This window comes from Eulemur rufifrons, chromosome 24 (assembly GCF_041146395.1).
Source record: "Eulemur rufifrons isolate Redbay chromosome 24, OSU_ERuf_1, whole genome shotgun sequence".
NCBI classification, from domain to species: domain Eukaryota; kingdom Metazoa; phylum Chordata; class Mammalia; order Primates; family Lemuridae; genus Eulemur; species Eulemur rufifrons.
Genome location: NC_091006.1, coordinates 3,898,292 through 3,915,855, shown reverse-complemented (window position 1 = coordinate 3,915,855; position 17,564 = coordinate 3,898,292). Strand labels below are relative to the sequence as shown.

The 17,564-nt window shown below is 36.9% G+C and overlaps 1 protein-coding gene across 17 annotated transcripts in view; it reads right to left on the bottom strand.

Annotated features, from left to right (window-relative positions):
• Positions 1–17,564, bottom strand: part of LSM14A (LSM14A mRNA processing body assembly factor) — a 44,900-nt gene that overhangs the window by 3,562 nt on the left and 23,774 nt on the right. For 5 of the 17 annotated variants that reach the window (XM_069457993.1, XM_069457999.1, XM_069457997.1 and 2 more), the window contains exons 4-9: positions 13,330–13,452; positions 8,139–8,315; positions 7,784–7,849; positions 3,543–3,725; positions 3,238–3,409; positions 2,011–2,242 (exon numbers count right to left, since the gene is read on the bottom strand). In XM_069457993.1, the coding sequence (XP_069314094.1) occupies positions 2,011–2,242; positions 3,238–3,409; positions 3,543–3,725; positions 7,784–7,849; positions 8,139–8,315; positions 13,330–13,452 (953 nt within the window). Of the gene's footprint in view, positions 1–2,010; positions 2,263–3,237; positions 3,410–3,542; positions 3,726–7,783; positions 7,850–8,138; positions 8,316–13,329; positions 13,453–17,564 lie in introns of all 17 variants that reach the window. The other 12 variants (XM_069457989.1, XM_069457988.1, XM_069457986.1 and 9 more) reach the window with 8 other exon arrangements.

Here is a 17,564-nt window from a genome sequence, read left to right as displayed (position 1 = left end):
AACCTAACTTACTATAATGTTTCTAACATTAATCTTAATGAAAATCAGGCCAGAAGTCACTAGAGTAAGTTTTGGCTTTATTAGTTTGTACCTAGATCAAGAGAATTAACCTCTTGGGTTCCTTATCTATTGGGTATATATTATATAATGGGTAACTAATGGGTATAGGGTAAGAGAGAGGTTCTAGTTTGGCTGATTCTTGTACGGATTCTGAAAATCTACGATCCTATCTTTACCCTTGTTTTCATTAAACAATCAAGTTTGCTTAAGCTCACCCCAAAACTGTAACAATTCAAGCCAATATAGCACAAAGAACAAAGCCTAACTCATTTCATGAAGGCTGCTGAGAATGTCACTGACATCCATCTATAGGAAGAAGTATTAGATATTATTTCAGGAAGGAGTTTAATTCTCAAAGGTAAATTGCCTTCATGTAACAGTGATCACCCATTATTTCCAACCTTTTAAAGGTGCCAGGAGATATGATTTAGAAGGTGTAGGGTGCAGAGGTCAGGGCTCCAGGGGCAGATGAAAGGGTCATTCAGTCTGGAATGGACATTCAAGGGCCAGCCAGGCTGATGGACCTGTGGCCTCTCTGAAGGCGGAAGCCCCAAATTCCTAATCAACATAAGCAATTATTTCAAGCCCACTATGGCTTTATGTTGAGTTAGGTGTTTTGGTTAAAGAAAAGTAGAATACATATTCACTAATGCCAAGAGGTTCTCATCTAGCTGGTGATGCAGAAAAAAACAAAATACACGACACAGGAACACACAGTTAAAATGTGTGCCAAACAAAGCAGATACCACAGGAGGTCAGAAAAGAGGAAATCAGTGTAGGAAGAAGAGCAAACCTTGGGCAAGACTGTGAAGGGTAAGTGAAAGGGGACACCTGACTTTTAGCTATGTCTGTCTCCCCACTGGAATGTGAACACCAGAAAGGCCGGGACTGCATCTGTTTGTCACCACCAATGTCCAGCATAGTGTCCGGCATACGTGGAGAATTCTATACATTTGGTAAAATGAGGTTAGAGTCAGAATCCAGCACAGTGTGTATACAGGATGACCATAAGTCAGCTTGCTTGAATCAGACAAGTTAAAAGGATAATGAGAAATGGGGCTGAATGTATCGAATGGGACCCTCACACAGTAAGAAGAGCAGGCGGTACAGTGTAACATTAGACCCTTCTAATCATCAGGGCAATGCCTGAGGGTCCTTTGAGTCTATGATTTCTTGAAACCATCCAAGTAGAGGCTGGACTATCTGTCAAGATACACAGTGTCAACAGAAACTCATGCAGATAACTGCTACAATGTAGTTTGAATTCTGCAACATATGTGATAGGAGTTTTAATAAAAGGCTCAAAATGACTGAACAAGGTGACATGGCTTCAACAAAAGTTTGTATTACTAAGTGCATGTAGCATGCACACAGCGGGTACTTACACAGGTTTGTTAATGAGTGTTCAGAGAAAGGGAAATAACAGTCCAGTCATACACAGAAAACATGACAGCCGTTTTTTCATATATCTGAAAAACTATCACGAAGTAAAGTATATATATTCTGTGCACTTATGTTACAGAGGAACTGGCCTTAAAAAAAAAAAAAGACAAAAATGTTTTCTGTCTCTTTAAAACCTCACTCTTTTTCTAAAAGCTACATCCCTGCCTCAGGACAGTGTTTGGGAGAGACAGGGGAATGTCCTTTGTTCTCTGTGCTACAAGAGATGGCTCAACAAAAACTGTCCTGGGCGGAGGTCAGGGGATTGTCTTCAACAGAGATGAGATTATCAAAATCATCAACTGTAGCTGAACAACAATTACCTAAAGCCAAAAACCTCTCTTTAAATACTCTGTATAGAAATATTAATATTAGGACAGTGACATTTTAGACAGGAGTCTCCATCCTCCTCATTTGCTGACAAATCAATAGATTTGTCACTGAAAATAAAGTAAAAATGTTTTGAGTCTCACAAAACAGCACACCAACCCCAAAGTATATAATACTTACCCTATATTCAAAATCTGCAAACTCCCTGCCCCCTCGACCTCCTCTGAATCCACCACGAAATCCTCGAGGGGTGGTGAAGGTACCACCTCTGCCACTGCCACGCCCTCTGCCACCACGGAAACCAAGACCTCCTCTGCCTCTGTACCCGCCACGGCCACGGTTTGGACGAAGTGGGATTCCAAATGTTTCAGCATTTAATCTTCTTTCTTCAGCCCAAGTTGGTCTTCGTTCTCTATTATAAAAGCAAATGATCTTCAGCATATCAGGTTTAAAAGAACATTTCTTGGCAAAAGTATATAGCACTATTGCCAAATAGGTAGGTAATCCCTAAATGCAATTAAAAATAAGCATCTTATCTAAGTTATCACAAGATGGCCATGGCACACGAGTTCAATATATTTCTATTAGTTTCTTGCAAATACAGCTGATAAAACAAAGAAACATGATAACGGCCCAATACAATGGAAATTCAGATATAATGAGACTGGCAACTGACTCCACCTTCCACTTAGCCCCAGTGGAAAAGAGGGCAAAGCAAGACAGGGAAACTTGTCTGGGGAAGCTAAGACACGGAGGGTGGACCCCTGGGTCACCAGTATGCTACTGGCCCATTCTCTGGATCCGACACCGATGAACCCAACAGGTGTGTGAATTGTTGCTGCTGGCATCCAGCCTAGATAATCACAGGACTCAGACTCATCCCCATGTTTAAACTGAAGCAAACAACTGCCACCAGGTGGCACCAAACTGCAGCCGGGACAAAGAATTTGGATAGGGCAGCAGAACCTCTAGAACTCAGCTTGTTACATTGGGTTCTTTAATTAACCTCACAATAATCTGCCAATTTCTGGACCCACATTTACTACAATGTGGCAGAGTTATATTGTATCATCAAACTTCAAAGCAATATTAGCACGCTGGCCCTGGCTTCACTTGAACGACAATGTAGAGGGGTAAAGGAAATGGTCTTAGCTATACTATACATGAATGCTTCTGTTTTAATTACTAATATTCAAATGTGAATACATCTCTAAACAAAAGTATATGGTTATTTCTTCTTTTGAAGGAATAATATAATTTAAAACTTCAGAATATAAAATTTTCTTTTAGGAAAATAAAATCAGTTGTGGTCATCAGATATTTTTAAGCATTAATCTTGTGAATTTATATGAAACAATTTTATACTTCAGTATCATAAAAGCAAAAGAATAGCTTAAACGACTATACCTATTATCATCACAAGAAATATTATCAAAGAAGGATTTGGTTTTGTCATAGTAGCAATTAGGTCCGAGCGGATCCTCTTCATCAGCATTTCCTTCACTGTTCTGGGTGTCGACTCCCGAGTCTCCTTTATCTTCTCCATTTACGGGCTTCTCTTGTTTCTCAAGTTTATCTTCTAAGGAAAACCAAGCACATACTATAAAGGTCAACACTTGTACTAAATAAAATTAGACAACCAATTTGAAAAATACCCATAATTCACAGATCAAATAAGAAATTATTTTCTGAGTAGAAAAATCAAAGCTTACCTTTTAATTTAAGTTTACTATGAAACTCTCTGTCTATCTCCTCCTTGTTAAATTGTGCATTTGCACTTTCAAAGTCAAAGTCTTTCTCAAATTTCATTGGACCATCTCGCCGAATACCAAATCTTCCCCTGCCACCTCGATGACCACCACGCCCTCTTCTTGGAGCTGAAGGAGCACCTGGAGCTATGTTAATAAAGAATATATACAAAAAATAAATAAATAAATAAAGAATATATACAAAGGACATTCAATATGTAATAGCTAGTTTACAACAGAAATTGTTATTGTGGTCTTTGTATTAAATGGTAACAATAGAAATGCTTATAAAGTCTCCATATACATTATTATATTTGTCTTTTTTATATAGAATAAAAAATTAAGTTTTACTAACATTTAATACATGGAGTGAGAATAGCACACAAAATTTATAAACATTTATATTTATGGGCCCACACTCATAGTATACAATCAAACAAGTTTGGAGACTTCTGCATTAAACTGATGCATGTTCCTTGAGGGTAGGGGCTCTGTTTTCCTTACTGCTGTCATTATTGCTATATCTCCTCATTGCTAATACCTATAAAGTGCCAGATACATAGTGAGTTCTGAAAATTTAGAAAGCTAGTGGATGGGGAGTAAAAAAAAAAATTTAGAAAGCCCTTTATGTATTTATAGTTAAGAGAAACAAATGAAGACTAATCACAAATTGCAAGAGAGGAGGTGTTATTTCCACATCACAGATTAAACAACAGACAAGAAGTCCTCACTGACTCTATAAACACTTCCTAGTTCACCTTCACTGTCTCCGTTTACATTGCACTACATCATTCAAGCCTTCCTGTATCAATGTATCTCTCTGTAATATAACTCAACAACAGGATTTTAGTCAATGATACAAGATATAATAATAAAGCAATACAAAGTACCATAATTTATAGTGAAAACTTGGGAACCCAAATACCAACACAAGAGGAATGGCTAAGAAAAAAACAACAGAGGAATAGTATTTGATGTGAGTTAACTGAATGCAGAGGACAACATAGTATGAGTTTAATGATTATAATTATGTGAAATGTTTAAACATATTGACAAAGATCAGAAGTGACAGCAGGGTAACAGACAGGTTTGTGTTCATTGTTTGCTGAGGTTTGGCAAACTGCCTGGGTTTGAGAAAACAAACCACAAAACCCCACGGCAGCATATCCAGACACTTAAATCTAGATAAGCAGGATGTTTAAAACTTTACCATTAACACACTGACTGCCACGCTAGAAAAAAAATTTTTTTTCCCATGGGGCCCAGGGTTTTATTACAAAAATAGAATAAAAACTTCAAAAACAAAATAATCCTTTCTAATTTAATGAAAAATCTGTTATTTTTTTATTGTTTTCCATGCATGCGTTATATACATTTTGAAAATAGTTCATGCAGCTCATGGTAAAGAGACGTGTGAGTTACAAAACTAGCATAAGTTAAATACTACTCGCATGGCAGTTAATATGTTAAAAATGCCTCAGCCACAAGCCAGAAAGCACAGCATGATTTTTCATCTTCAAAAAAAAAAAAAAATGTTTTGAGTATAGATGTCTATATCTATAAAATCTAAGAAAAAAATCTGAAGGAATATTCGCTATTCTGTTCATTAACCTCTTGGGGTGAGTTTTGAATGGCAATAAAAGATACTTTTTTTATTATTCTAATTTTTAAATGACAAGAGTATGGCAATTATTTTATTTTGGGATGGGAGTTCTCTTTTTCAAAATGAAAAAAAAAAAAGTAAAATATAAGAAGTCCAACTAAAAACTGGTCCATGGCATGCAGCACATACAAAAACACACAAGAGAAATAAAAGTGTTCATGCACTGAAGGCTGGGCATGGTGGCTCACACCTGTAATCCTAGCACTCTGGGAGGCAGAGGCAGGAGGATTGCCTGAGGTCAGGAGTTTGAGACCAGCCTGAGCAAAAGCAAGAGTGTGTCTTTACAAAACAATAGAAAAATTAGCTGGACATTGGTGGCATGTGCCTGCAGTCCCAGCTACTTGGGAAGCTGAGGCAGGAGGATCACTTCAGTCCAGGAGTTTGAGGTTGCAGTAGCTATGATGACATCACTGCACTCTAGCCAAGATGACAGAGCAAGACTCTGTCCTAAAACAACAGCAACAACAACAAAAAAACCAAAATAAAATGAAAAATAAAAAATTAAATATATGCCTGGGTTTCTAAAATTAAGTTAAAGATGACTTTCCAATCATTGCCTAAATAAAGTGATTATGCATTGCCTTTACTTTTTAAATTTAGAAGTTTTAAATTATAATTTATTCTCCATTAATAAATTTGAATATATTAATAAAATGGATGATTTGGGGATAAGTGTTATAGATTACAAAACAGAAAATGTAAAAGCTTATTAAATCAATAATCACAAAAGAAAGTTAAAGTTCTTAAATAATTGCTTCAAAGAAAGGCTCTGGGCCAGGCGCAGTGGCTCACGCCTATAATCCTAGCACTCTGGGAGGCAGAGGCGGGCGGATTGTTTGAGCTGAGGAGTTTGAGACCAGCCTGAGTAACAGCAAGACCCTGTCTCTACTAAAAATAGAAAGAAATTATGTGGACATCTAAAAAAAATATATATATATGTATATATATATATACACACACACACACATATATATATATATATAAATATAAAAATTAGCCAGGCATGGTGGTGCATGCTTGTAGTCCCAGCTACTCGGGAGGCTGAGGCAGGAGGATCGCTTGAGCCCAGGAGTTTGAGGTTGCTGTGAGCTAGGCTGACGCCACGGCACTGTAGCCTGGGCAACAGAGTGAGACTCTGTCTCAAAAAAAAAGAAAAAAGAAAACAAGAAAGGCTGTGGATTTAAATAATTTTAATGAGGAAATTTTAAAACTTGCATAGATAATTCCATTCCCAAAAGCATAGAAAACAATGAAAATAACCAATTTTATAATGTTAACATGAAAATGACACAAAACCAAAAAACGCAAAAGAGGAAGCCACAGAATAATCTAAATGTAAATGCACAAATCAAATCCTACTAGCATGTAACATTCAAGAATGTATTAAAAGATTTTTTTCTAGAAAAGTGATATTTTTAAAAACCTTTTATTTTAAAATACTGATAGACATAAGAAATTGAAAAAATAGTACCCAATTGTCTTTTGTGCCTTCTGTGCAAGCTTCTAAATTCCAATGGTAACATCTTATATAAATAACTATTAATATTGGACATTCTTAAAAATAAGAAATTGACACCGGCACAATATAATTAACTCAACTAAACTTATTCATATGTCACCAGTTTTTGCATGTACTTTTTTGGTTTTTTTGAGACAGAGTCTCACTCTGTTGCCAGGGCTAGAGTGCTATGGCTTCAGCCTAGCTAACAGCAACCTGAAATTCCTGGGCTCAAGCAATCCTCCTGCCTCAGCCTCCCAAGTAGCTGGGACTACAGGCATGTGCCACCATGCCCAGCTAATTTTTTCTATTTTTAGTTGTTTGGCTAATTTCTTTCTATTTTTAATAGAGACGGGGTTTCGCTCTTGCTCAGGCTGGTCTTGAACCCCTAAGCTCAAGCAATCCTCCCGCCTTGGCCTCCCAGAGTGCTAGGATTATAAGCATGAGCCACCATGCCCAGCCTGTTTTGTTTTTTTTTTTTTTAAAGACACAGTATCTCTGTCTCCCAGGTTGAGTGAAGTGATGCAGTCATAGCTCACTGCAGCCTTGAACTCCTGGTCTCAAGGGATCCTGCTGCCTCAGCCTCCTGAATAGTGGGGAGTATAGGTGCCACCATGCTTGGCTAATCTTTAAAAAAATTTTTTTATAGACGGGGTCTTGCTATGTTATGTTCCACAGTCTGGTTTTCAACTTCTGGCCTTAAGTGATCCTCCCATCTTGGCCTCCCTAGTTGCTGGGATTACAGGCATGAGCCACTGTACCTGGCTCACGTGCAGTCATTTTTGGTATGTCTTTGTGTCTTTATCTATGACATCTTACATCTTATCATGAGCTCTTATCTATCTTACCACATACACAGATTCACATAATCACCACCATAACCAAGATAAAGAACTATTCTGACAGCACAATGACACTCTTTTGTTCATCATTTATAATTACCAACCCCTCCCTTTCATTTTTTATAGTAATTATGTATCATGTATTTAAAATGTTCTCCCTAATGAGAAGCACAGGATATGACTTTCAGATTCAGGAACTTACCGACTTGTCTCTTGCTATCATTTCTGAGTTGCTCATTTTCTGGCCTTGAAACTTTGTGTACTTCTGCTATAGAAGAATACATGCAAAAGGACAAATCAACTCAGGACACATAATCAAAAACTTCTGTAAAGTCAGAAATGGGAAAGAACAACCGAAACCAAAACCTGTGCAATGACCAAAAAACTATTAACCTCCCCCAACCACTTCAAGTCAAATCTGAAAGACTGAACATTCTATCACGTTTAGTTTAAACCTTCTAGGATCATTCACATGAAGTAAATCCTTTCAATGAAAATAAGGTGAGCAGAAAATGTTTATCAGTCAATCGAGAAACAGTAAAAAGCTAAAGTTCTACCTCGCCTGTGCTCTTGATTCTCTACTGCTTTTTGGCTGGTAGATGGCAAAGGCCTGGTTGATACAGGGCTCCTTCTCCCAACAGGTGCTGGAGCAGGTAAGTGGGCTGAGGCGGTCTGTACTGCTTGTTCCATGGTTGGGCTTTTTCTCAAAGGGTCTAACTGAGGGCTTGAACGACCTAAAATGTAACCAAAAGGTAAGGAACTACCCTATTGGGGATTTCAAAATAATCTAGATCCTTAAAAAAAAAAAGTCTAGAGTTATTTCTACCAATTCAAATCCTTAGCACAAAGCACAAATTTGAATCAATCTACTTATTAGACCAGAGTTTAAAACTGGTTATCCTTAGTGGGCTGGTCACTAGGTTACTAAAAAAAATTGAAAGACCAAAACCAAAACAAAACCCCAAACAAAAAAGCCCATCCTCACAACTTTATCTGTATTTCTACCTAGTGGAATAAAGTTTAAGTTTTTCAAAAATTGCTGCTTGGTATGAGATTCTCTAGGAATATTATCAAGGATTATATAGTAGGCAGCTCAGATGTAGGTTATTTCCACAATAACCACAAGATTATGTTGACTTGTTTTAACTTTTTAATTAACAGTACTTTTCGTAGATGACTAAAATGATACCCTTATATCTACAGGTATTATCTATATTAAATTTATATTATAAGAAAGTACAGAACTAGAAAGTAAGGTAGCTGAAGTTCTTTTATACCTTAGGGGTTTGCATAAGTAAACATAAAATTTAAAAGGCCAGCAACAAATAAACCCTTCAGATAATTTACACAGTAGCCAGACTCATTCCTTGACTTTTGAAAGATTTCTTGGCAAGTTTTGGCTTAATATGGGGTTTGTACTTACAAATCCTAGTTTTCTTTTTATGAGGTCAAAGGCTGGTCAGAATATGAACTGAAGAATATAAGATTGGGTGCTCTCGTGATTTTTGTCCCTATAATGTTTTGCTGCAAATCTCTGCTCAGGGAGCTCTCATATCCCATGATATTGTAACAAAATATAATGTTCTGCTTAAAAATTATGCTCATTTTGTCCAAAAATATCTCCAAATATGCTGCAAGTGTTACCATCTGTCTGTGCACAGGCTCCAAACAATTGGTGAACTGGTGAGTGCTGACAACTGATTGTTGTGCACCCAGATGCTTCAGGGACAATTTATTAATAATACTCCCAAGTTTATGATTATTTAAATATGCAATTACAAATGTGTAATACCATTTCAGGTACTAATGACAAAGTTACTTTAGCCAAAATAATGTTACCATTAAACCATTTAAAAATCAAGTTACAGCCAGGCGCGGTGGCTCACGCCTGTAATCCTAGCACTCTGGGAGGCTGAGGCAGGAGTATCGCTCGAGGTCAGGAGTTCGAGACCAGCCTGAGCAAGAGCGAGACCCCGTCTCTACTAAAAATAGAAAGAAATTATATGGACAGCTAAAAATATATATAGAAAAAATTAGCTGGGCATGGTGGCGCATGCCTGTAGTCCCAGCTACTTGGAAGACTGAGGCAGGAGGATTGCTTGAGCCCAGGAGTTTGAGGTTGCTGTGAGCTAGGCTGATGCCACGGCACTCACTCTAGCCTGGGCAACAGAGTGAGACTCTGTCTCAAAAAAAAAAAAAAAAGCAAGTTACTATTAATAGAAACAGCACACTTTTTCCAATGATTATACTGGGAAATCATGGTGGTTTATATAAGTTTTGGCCTATGAGAAAACATTTTATAATCACTTATAAAACACGTGTCAAGTTTTTTGAAAAGCCTGTTGGTTTAGTTAATTTTATAGTCCTACCTTAAATGATCTTACAAGTTTGTAAAACTACTTTATCAAGGCTTTTGTTTGAGAAAAGATCCTATAATCACAAGTATTACAGAAGAACAAAGAAGTGAGAGGGCAATCAGAGCAAGTAACAAACTCATTTATTGTGTACTTAAAAAGCCTTTTTACTATTAAAGTCTACTAATCATGATGTCAATTTTGCTATAAATAGGGCAATACAGGTGATACTGGACATATTAGGAATAAACCCAGAAGCTATTTCAGCATAATAAAAACACACTACCTTGAGCTATCTTCATGTTACTATTGTAGTAAGAATTCCAAGTATTCTTAATTTTGTGAAATTTAGAAATTTTAATTGGTGAAATTTAAATGCAAACTCACAGGCCTTTTCTGCCATAGCTTAATTTACGTAAATATACCTCTAACTTTCAATATATACTTTAAAAATCTGAACAATTTTAATCTATTTAAAAAAAATTTTTTTTCGTGTTCAATATGGGGTAAGAAATCTAGAGTTCTTTTTTCCTTTTTTTTTTTGGAGGCAGAGTCTCACTCCTTTGCCCTGGCTAGAGTGCCGTGGGGTCAGCCTAGCTCACAGCAACCTCAAACTCCTGGGCTCAAGCAATCCTACTGCTTCAGCCTCCCGAGTAGCTGGGACCACAGGCGTTCGCCACCATACCCGGCTAATTTTTCTATATATTTTTAGTTGTCCAGATAATTTCTTTCTATTTTTTAGTAGAGACGGGATCTTGCTCTTGCTCAGGCTGGTCTCGAACTCCTGACCTCGAGCGATACTCCTGCCTCAGCCTCCCAGAGTGCTAGGATTACAGGCGTGAGCCACCGCGCCCGGCCTAGAGTTATTTTTTCTAAATGATCAGACAGTTGTCTGTCCTAATATTATTTATTAGGATAGTGAGCCTTTCTCTAATTAAAAATAAAACCTTTACCTCTACTAAATTCTTATTTATACTTGGATGTTTCTGACTTCTATTTTGTTCTATCCATCTCTAAATTTATTCCTGTACCACTTTATTTTATGTACATTTTATTATTAAGTAGGTAAGCCCATTAATTTTATTTTTCATGTATGTCCAGCTATACTTCCATATTTATTTTTAGGATAATCTTTCTGTTTTATTAAGTTCTCCTATTATTCCATTTGCATTGACTAAAGGTGCAATAAATTAATAGGAGAAATAGTCTTCTCAATACTGACTCTTTTATCTAGGAACAAAGTGTGTTTCTCCCCATTATATGTGACTTTCTTTATGTCCCTCTGTTACATTAAGCATTTTTCATCACAGAAGTTGGTCATATTTCTTATTACATACTTTGTACACAATTTCTTTTTTGCATTATCGTGAACATCTTCTTTTATCCCCATTATATAATCAATGGATTAGGTTTTAGGACAATTATTGATTTTTATATATTTACTTTATATTAATATTTTACCTCTGCCTGACTTGAGTCCCTTGTGACTTCTAGGTTTTTCAGTGAATTCTCAATTCCAAGTAGAAAATTACAGCATTGACAAACAATGCTAATTCTAATATTCCTCTTACTCCTTTTTCAAATGTTCTGACTTAGCTAAAAATTCCAGAATAATGCTGAGTGATCAGGCATCCTTATTTGTGATTTTAATAAGAATTCTTCTGGTGTTTCAATATTCTTTTTTTTGAGACAGAGTCTCGCTCTGTTACCTGGGCTAGAGTACTGTGGCATCAGCCTAGCTCACAGCAACCTCAAACTCCTGGACTCAGGGGGTCTTCCTGCCTTAGCCTCCGGAGTAGCTGAGACTACAGGCATGCGCCACCATGCCCGGCTAATTTTTTCTATTTTTAGTTGTCCATATAATTTCTTTCTATTTTTAGTGGAGATGGGGGTCTCACTCTTGCTGAGGCTGGTCTCGAACTCCTGAGCTCAAATGATCCTCCTGCCTTGGCCTTCCAGAGTGCTAGGATTAAAGGCGTGAGCCACCGCGCCCAGCAGTGCTTCAGTACTAAGTCTGATGTTGGCAAGCTCTATGCATTAGGCACTACGCTAAAGGTACTATATATGTAGGTCTGTTAATTTACCAGGAAAGCCTCACATTATAGTTTAGGAAATGGATACTCAGAAAGATTAAGTATCTTTCCTAAGAAAGAATTCTTTTATATTTATTTTTTTATATTGTTTGTCTATTTTTTTCTTTTTATTTTTTTGTTTCTTCAACTTCTGATGTCATGAATTCTTAAAAAAAAAAAGAAACCAAAAAGGAGACCTGGTGTCTGAGACTTAGAAACAAAACAAAACAAAACAAAACCAAAACACCCACCAAAAACCAAAAAACTCAAACCAACAAACATACACACAAGCACTTACATTAGTGTAGAAAAAAGGCCAAATAAATACACACCAAAGTGTAAATACCTGTTATTTTGGGGTAGTGAGATTATGGGTATTTTTATTTTCTTCCTTATGCTTACTATATTTCTAACTCATCTATAACAAACTTAGGATGTTTAAAAATTAGGATTTTAAATCAGGATGAATAACAACTATCTCAAAATATCTTAAGTGAACTAGATAGGATTATGTTTAACACTGGCTTGCTTTTTACCCTCAATAGCTTTTTAAAATATTGTCCTGTGATTACAGCATCTTTTTAAAATGACTTTATATCACCTATTTAAAAAAGTAAACATCCAAAACAAATCCATATAATGCAATAAACTAATAATACTCACTTTAGCAGTGGATAAAAACAGATATGGACTCTTGTGACTACTTTAGGTTATGACACCAGTTGGCGGAAAACAGAATTTTAAAAAATGAAACAGGATCCTTTAAGAAGCTTATTAAATGCAGATCCCTAGGCTCCAGGGATTCTGATGTAGGTCTCAGTTAGGATCTGAATTTTTAAGAAGCACTCCAGGTGATTCAGTTGTGGGTAGTCCACACTGAGAACTACTGCTCTATATCCTGTGAGGATATTAGGGAAGATACAAAAGCATAACAAATAGTTTCTTTTTTCCTAAATGATATTTCAAAATTCATCTAGGATAGCTCATCTTCAATGGTGAATCTGGGACTGATTTGATATATTTAAGTATTGTATACAAGTTCAATAATTGCTTTTAAAAAAAAAAAGTCAAGCGTGGAGAAAGCCCACATTTCAATTTCGTGATCTAAGAACTGTAAAAAGTCTAAATAGTGGGAGTTCATTTAGACTATACTGGGTCATTCAATAAAATATTTATTGCAATATAGCAATTAGGAAGAAAACAAACACCAAATAGAAATTATACATGTGATTTACAAGCTACAAGAGCTCTTATATTCAGAGAAAGACAGAAACCACTATAGGAATTTAAAATGGAAATACTGGAAGGAAAAAACAGCTTACCTTGAGATAACTGTGTCTTTAGAGCTCTTGTATCCTGTGTAAAGGCAGAACCAACTGCGCTACTTTGGGGTAAGGTACCACTGTTTGATGTTTCTGTTCCAAAGGATGTCAAGGAACTTCCAGCTTGAGATTTTTTTAAATGATAAAAAATTAAAAAAAAATTATATCTTTGAATTTTGCAATGTAATATAGCATTTTAATGACAATAATGACTGTCTTATCCCCCCCCCAATTTGTACAAATTAGTCATCTTTGAAATTAATTAAAGTATATTGAACAACAGTCTGGGAAATCTATTGACAATAATAGGGGGAAGAAAGCCAGTCCAGTATCCTTGCATGCAAACAATTTTTATACCACATGCAGTACTGTCCTAGGCAATTATGCAGATGGGACAGCGACCCACATCAGCTACAGAAGTAGCAGAAATGGTATATTCTACACCAACATTAAAGTTCAATTATTCTAATACTAAGTATCTATACAAATGGCCAAGTCTACTAGAAGCCTTTTCAGCATTTCCAAGGCAAAATCTAGTTTCAGTGCTTTCCCTTAAGATGGGATTGTGAGGCTGCATTCTGCCTAAAGCAGCTGCAAAAAGTTCTAATGTGAGTAATAGAATCCCTAGAAAGGGCCCAATTCTCTGTTGTCATGTCAATTCTGTAAGTTTCTATAATACTTATAGATCATTCACTTTGATATCCTGTACTCTTTTCTTTCTTCTTATTTCATCGTGTAGGTTTTTTCTGTATTTCAACAGCCCCTCCTCCCTAACTTCTAAATCCAATCTAAAGATTATAGAATAATTCTTCATAAAATACAAATACAATCATGTTACCACAGAGCTTAAGGCCTGCCAATGGCTTCCACGGTCAAGATAAAAGTTCAAACTACTCTCCTCAGTTTATAATCCTCCCCTGATCTGCCTATCTTTTCTCTCATCACTTTTCTTATTTTTTTCAGTTTAAACCACAGCAGTTTACCCTCTTCTCTCAAAACATACAAAGATTATGATCATGCCCCTTACAATCTGCTCGTTTCCAGACTAGGAAACGCCAGATCCTTCTACCATTGCTCATTTTACATGGTCTTTAAGACACATTCGGCCGGGCGTGGTGGCTCACGCCTGTAATCCTAGCACTCTGGGAGGCCGAGGTGGGCGGATCGTTTGAGCTCAGGAGTTCGAGACCAGCCTGAGCAAGAGCAAGACCCCATCTCTACTAAGAATAGAAAGAAATTATATGGACAGCTAAAAATATATATAGAAAAAATTAGCCGGGCATGGTGGTGCATGCCTGTAGTCCCAGCTACTCGGGAGGCTGAGACAGGAGGATCGCTTAAGCTCAGGAGTTTGAGGTTGCTGTGAGCTAGGCTGACGCCACGGCACTCACTCTAGCCTGGGCAACAGAGTGAGACTCTGTCTCAAAAAAAAAAAAAAAAAAAAGACACATTCCCCTCTTCCTCTTCTGGATTCCTCCTAATTTAATGAATTCTATTTATTTATATTCCTGTTAAAATGGGGCACCAGAACATAGCACAGTATCCCAGACAATGGGAGCCACTGGGACCTCCCTTAGAGGTGCAATCCAGTCAGGCTGCAGCTCTAGCATGCTCAGAAGAGGCCTAACAGAACCTCCCACAATATCCTCAGAAATAATAGTTCTATGGGAAGCTGAACCCATCCCATTATCTCTAGTATTCCTGGACAATGACCAAGACTTAAGCCACTCTGATGATGTATATTCCTATTTCTACGCTGCTCTGTGCTTTCTCACCTGACTTAACCTTCTATTGTTTGCACCCTGTATCATGCATTCAATGTTTAGCCATCTCTTCTGAGTTCCTGATCACACCACACTGCCTCCTCATGCCCCAATTCTGCTACTGACTTATGTCAATAATAATCTGTCTCAAATTATTCTTTACATATGGTTTAAGGCAGGGGTCAAGGTTTATTTTTCAACATAGATATATAGCTGCTGCAACACCATTTGTTAAAACAATGTTCCCCTTTCTGTTGAACTACACTGGCATCTTTTTGTAAATCAGTATTTGAGTCAGTCTATTTCTGTATTCTCTATTCTGTTCCCTTGGTAAATCTTGAAATTGGGTGGCACAAACCTCAATCTTTACTTTTCAAAATTACTTTGGCTTTGAATTTCCATACAAATTTTAAAATCAGCATGTCAATTTCTATTTAAAAAGGTCTGATGGGATTTTGATTGGGATTATACTGAATTTTTAAGTCAATTTGGGGGAAAGTATCATCTGAGAAATATTAAATCTTTCAATCCACAAGCATGGATTAATTTTCCATTTATTTATATCTTCTTTAGTTTCTCTCAGCAGTTTTGTTTTTTTCACTGTAGAGCAAGATTTTTTGAGCTAGATAATTCTTTGTTGTGAGAGGGTTATCTTTGCATCCCTGGCCTCTGCCTATTACAAACCAGTTGTGACAACCAAAAATGTCTCCATACATTGCCAAATATCCCCTGGGGGAGGAAGGTAAAATTAGTACCCTGTCCATTCAGCAACACTGTTGTAGGAGTTTTAAAATATCTTCTGCTATATTAATTGCTGGGTATTTGATGTTTATTGATGTTATTTTAAGTGGTGTTGCATTTTATATTTTACTTCCCAAGAATCCATTGTAGGTCAGGTGTCAGCAAACGTTTTCTTCAAGTGGCCAGATGGCAAATAAAATATTATAAGCTTTGCAGACCACATGATCTCAGTCACAACTACTCAACACTGCCTTTGTAGTGCAAAAGCAGCCATAGATGGATAACATGTAAACAAATGGGTATAGCTGTATTTCAATAAAACTGTATTTACAAAAACAGGAGCCTGACTGGATTTGGCCCACAGGCTACTTTGCCAATCGCTGTCTGTTCTAGAGTATATAAATACAGTTGATATTTGTATATTTACCATTTATCTATACCCTTACCACATTTTACTCACTTATTCATTCCGGCAGTTTGAACATTCTTTTGCAATTTTTATGCACACAATCATGACCATCAAATACAAATATTTTTAGTTCTTCCTTCCCAATCTTTAAGCCTTTTATTTTTTTTCTTACCATATTGAACTGGTGAGGACCTCTAGAATAACACTAAATAGAAACGGTACACCTTTGTCTTTTGTTTTATTCCTGGCCTCAGGGGGAAACTGTTTATTATTTCACCATTATATATGTTAGCTTTTTATTTCTCAGTTATACCACTCATCAAATTTAGGAAATTCCCTTCTATTCCTTAGTTGCTGAGAAATGAGCACTGATTTTTAAAATTCTTATTTTCAAATATATGTATTTAAACCTATGAAAATGTTCTAAGCAATGCTTTAGCTCCACCTATAAATTTTGATGTTATATTTTATGGTCATTAAATTTAAAATATTTTCTAATTTCCCCTGTGATTTCTTCTTTGATCCATTAGTGACTAACAAGTTTACTAAATTTCAAATCATTCGGAGATTTTCCAAGTTACCTTTATTAATTCCAAATTTAATTTAACTTTTTTTTTTTTTAAAGAGATGGTCTTGCTCTGTCACCCAGGCTGGAGACCAGTGGTGTGATATAGCTCACTGCAGCCCTGAACTCCCAGGCTCAAGCAATCTCCTGCCTCAGCCTCCTAAGCAGCTGGAAATACAGGTGTATACCACAACGCCCGGCTAAAATTTTTCTATTTTTTGTACAGACAAGGTCTCACTCAGGTCTGGAATTCTTGACCTCAACTGATCCTCCCGCCTCAGCCTCCCAAAGTGCTAGGATCAAAGGCATAAGCCACCACACCTGGCCTAGATGTAACTTTTTTTTTTTTTTTTTTTTTTGAGACAGAGTCTCACTTTGTTGCCCGGACTAGAGTGCTGTGGAGTCAGCCTAGCTCATAGTAACCTCAAACTCCTGGGCTCAGGCAATCCTACTGCCTCAGCCTCCCGAGTAGCTGAGACTACAAGCATGCGCCACCATGCCCGGCTAATTTTTTTCTATGTATTTTTAGCTGTCCAGATAATTTCTCTCTATTTTTAGTAGAGACAGGGTCTCACTCTTGCTCAGGCTGGTCTCAAACTCCTGACCTTGAGGGATCCACCCACTTCGGCCTCCCAGAGTACTAGGATTACAGGCGTGAGCCACCACACCCAGCCGATGCAACTTCTAATACATAGTTTTCTAATTAGCCATGCCACAAATTATCCTAACCAGTATGGAAATCAATCAATCAAAAATA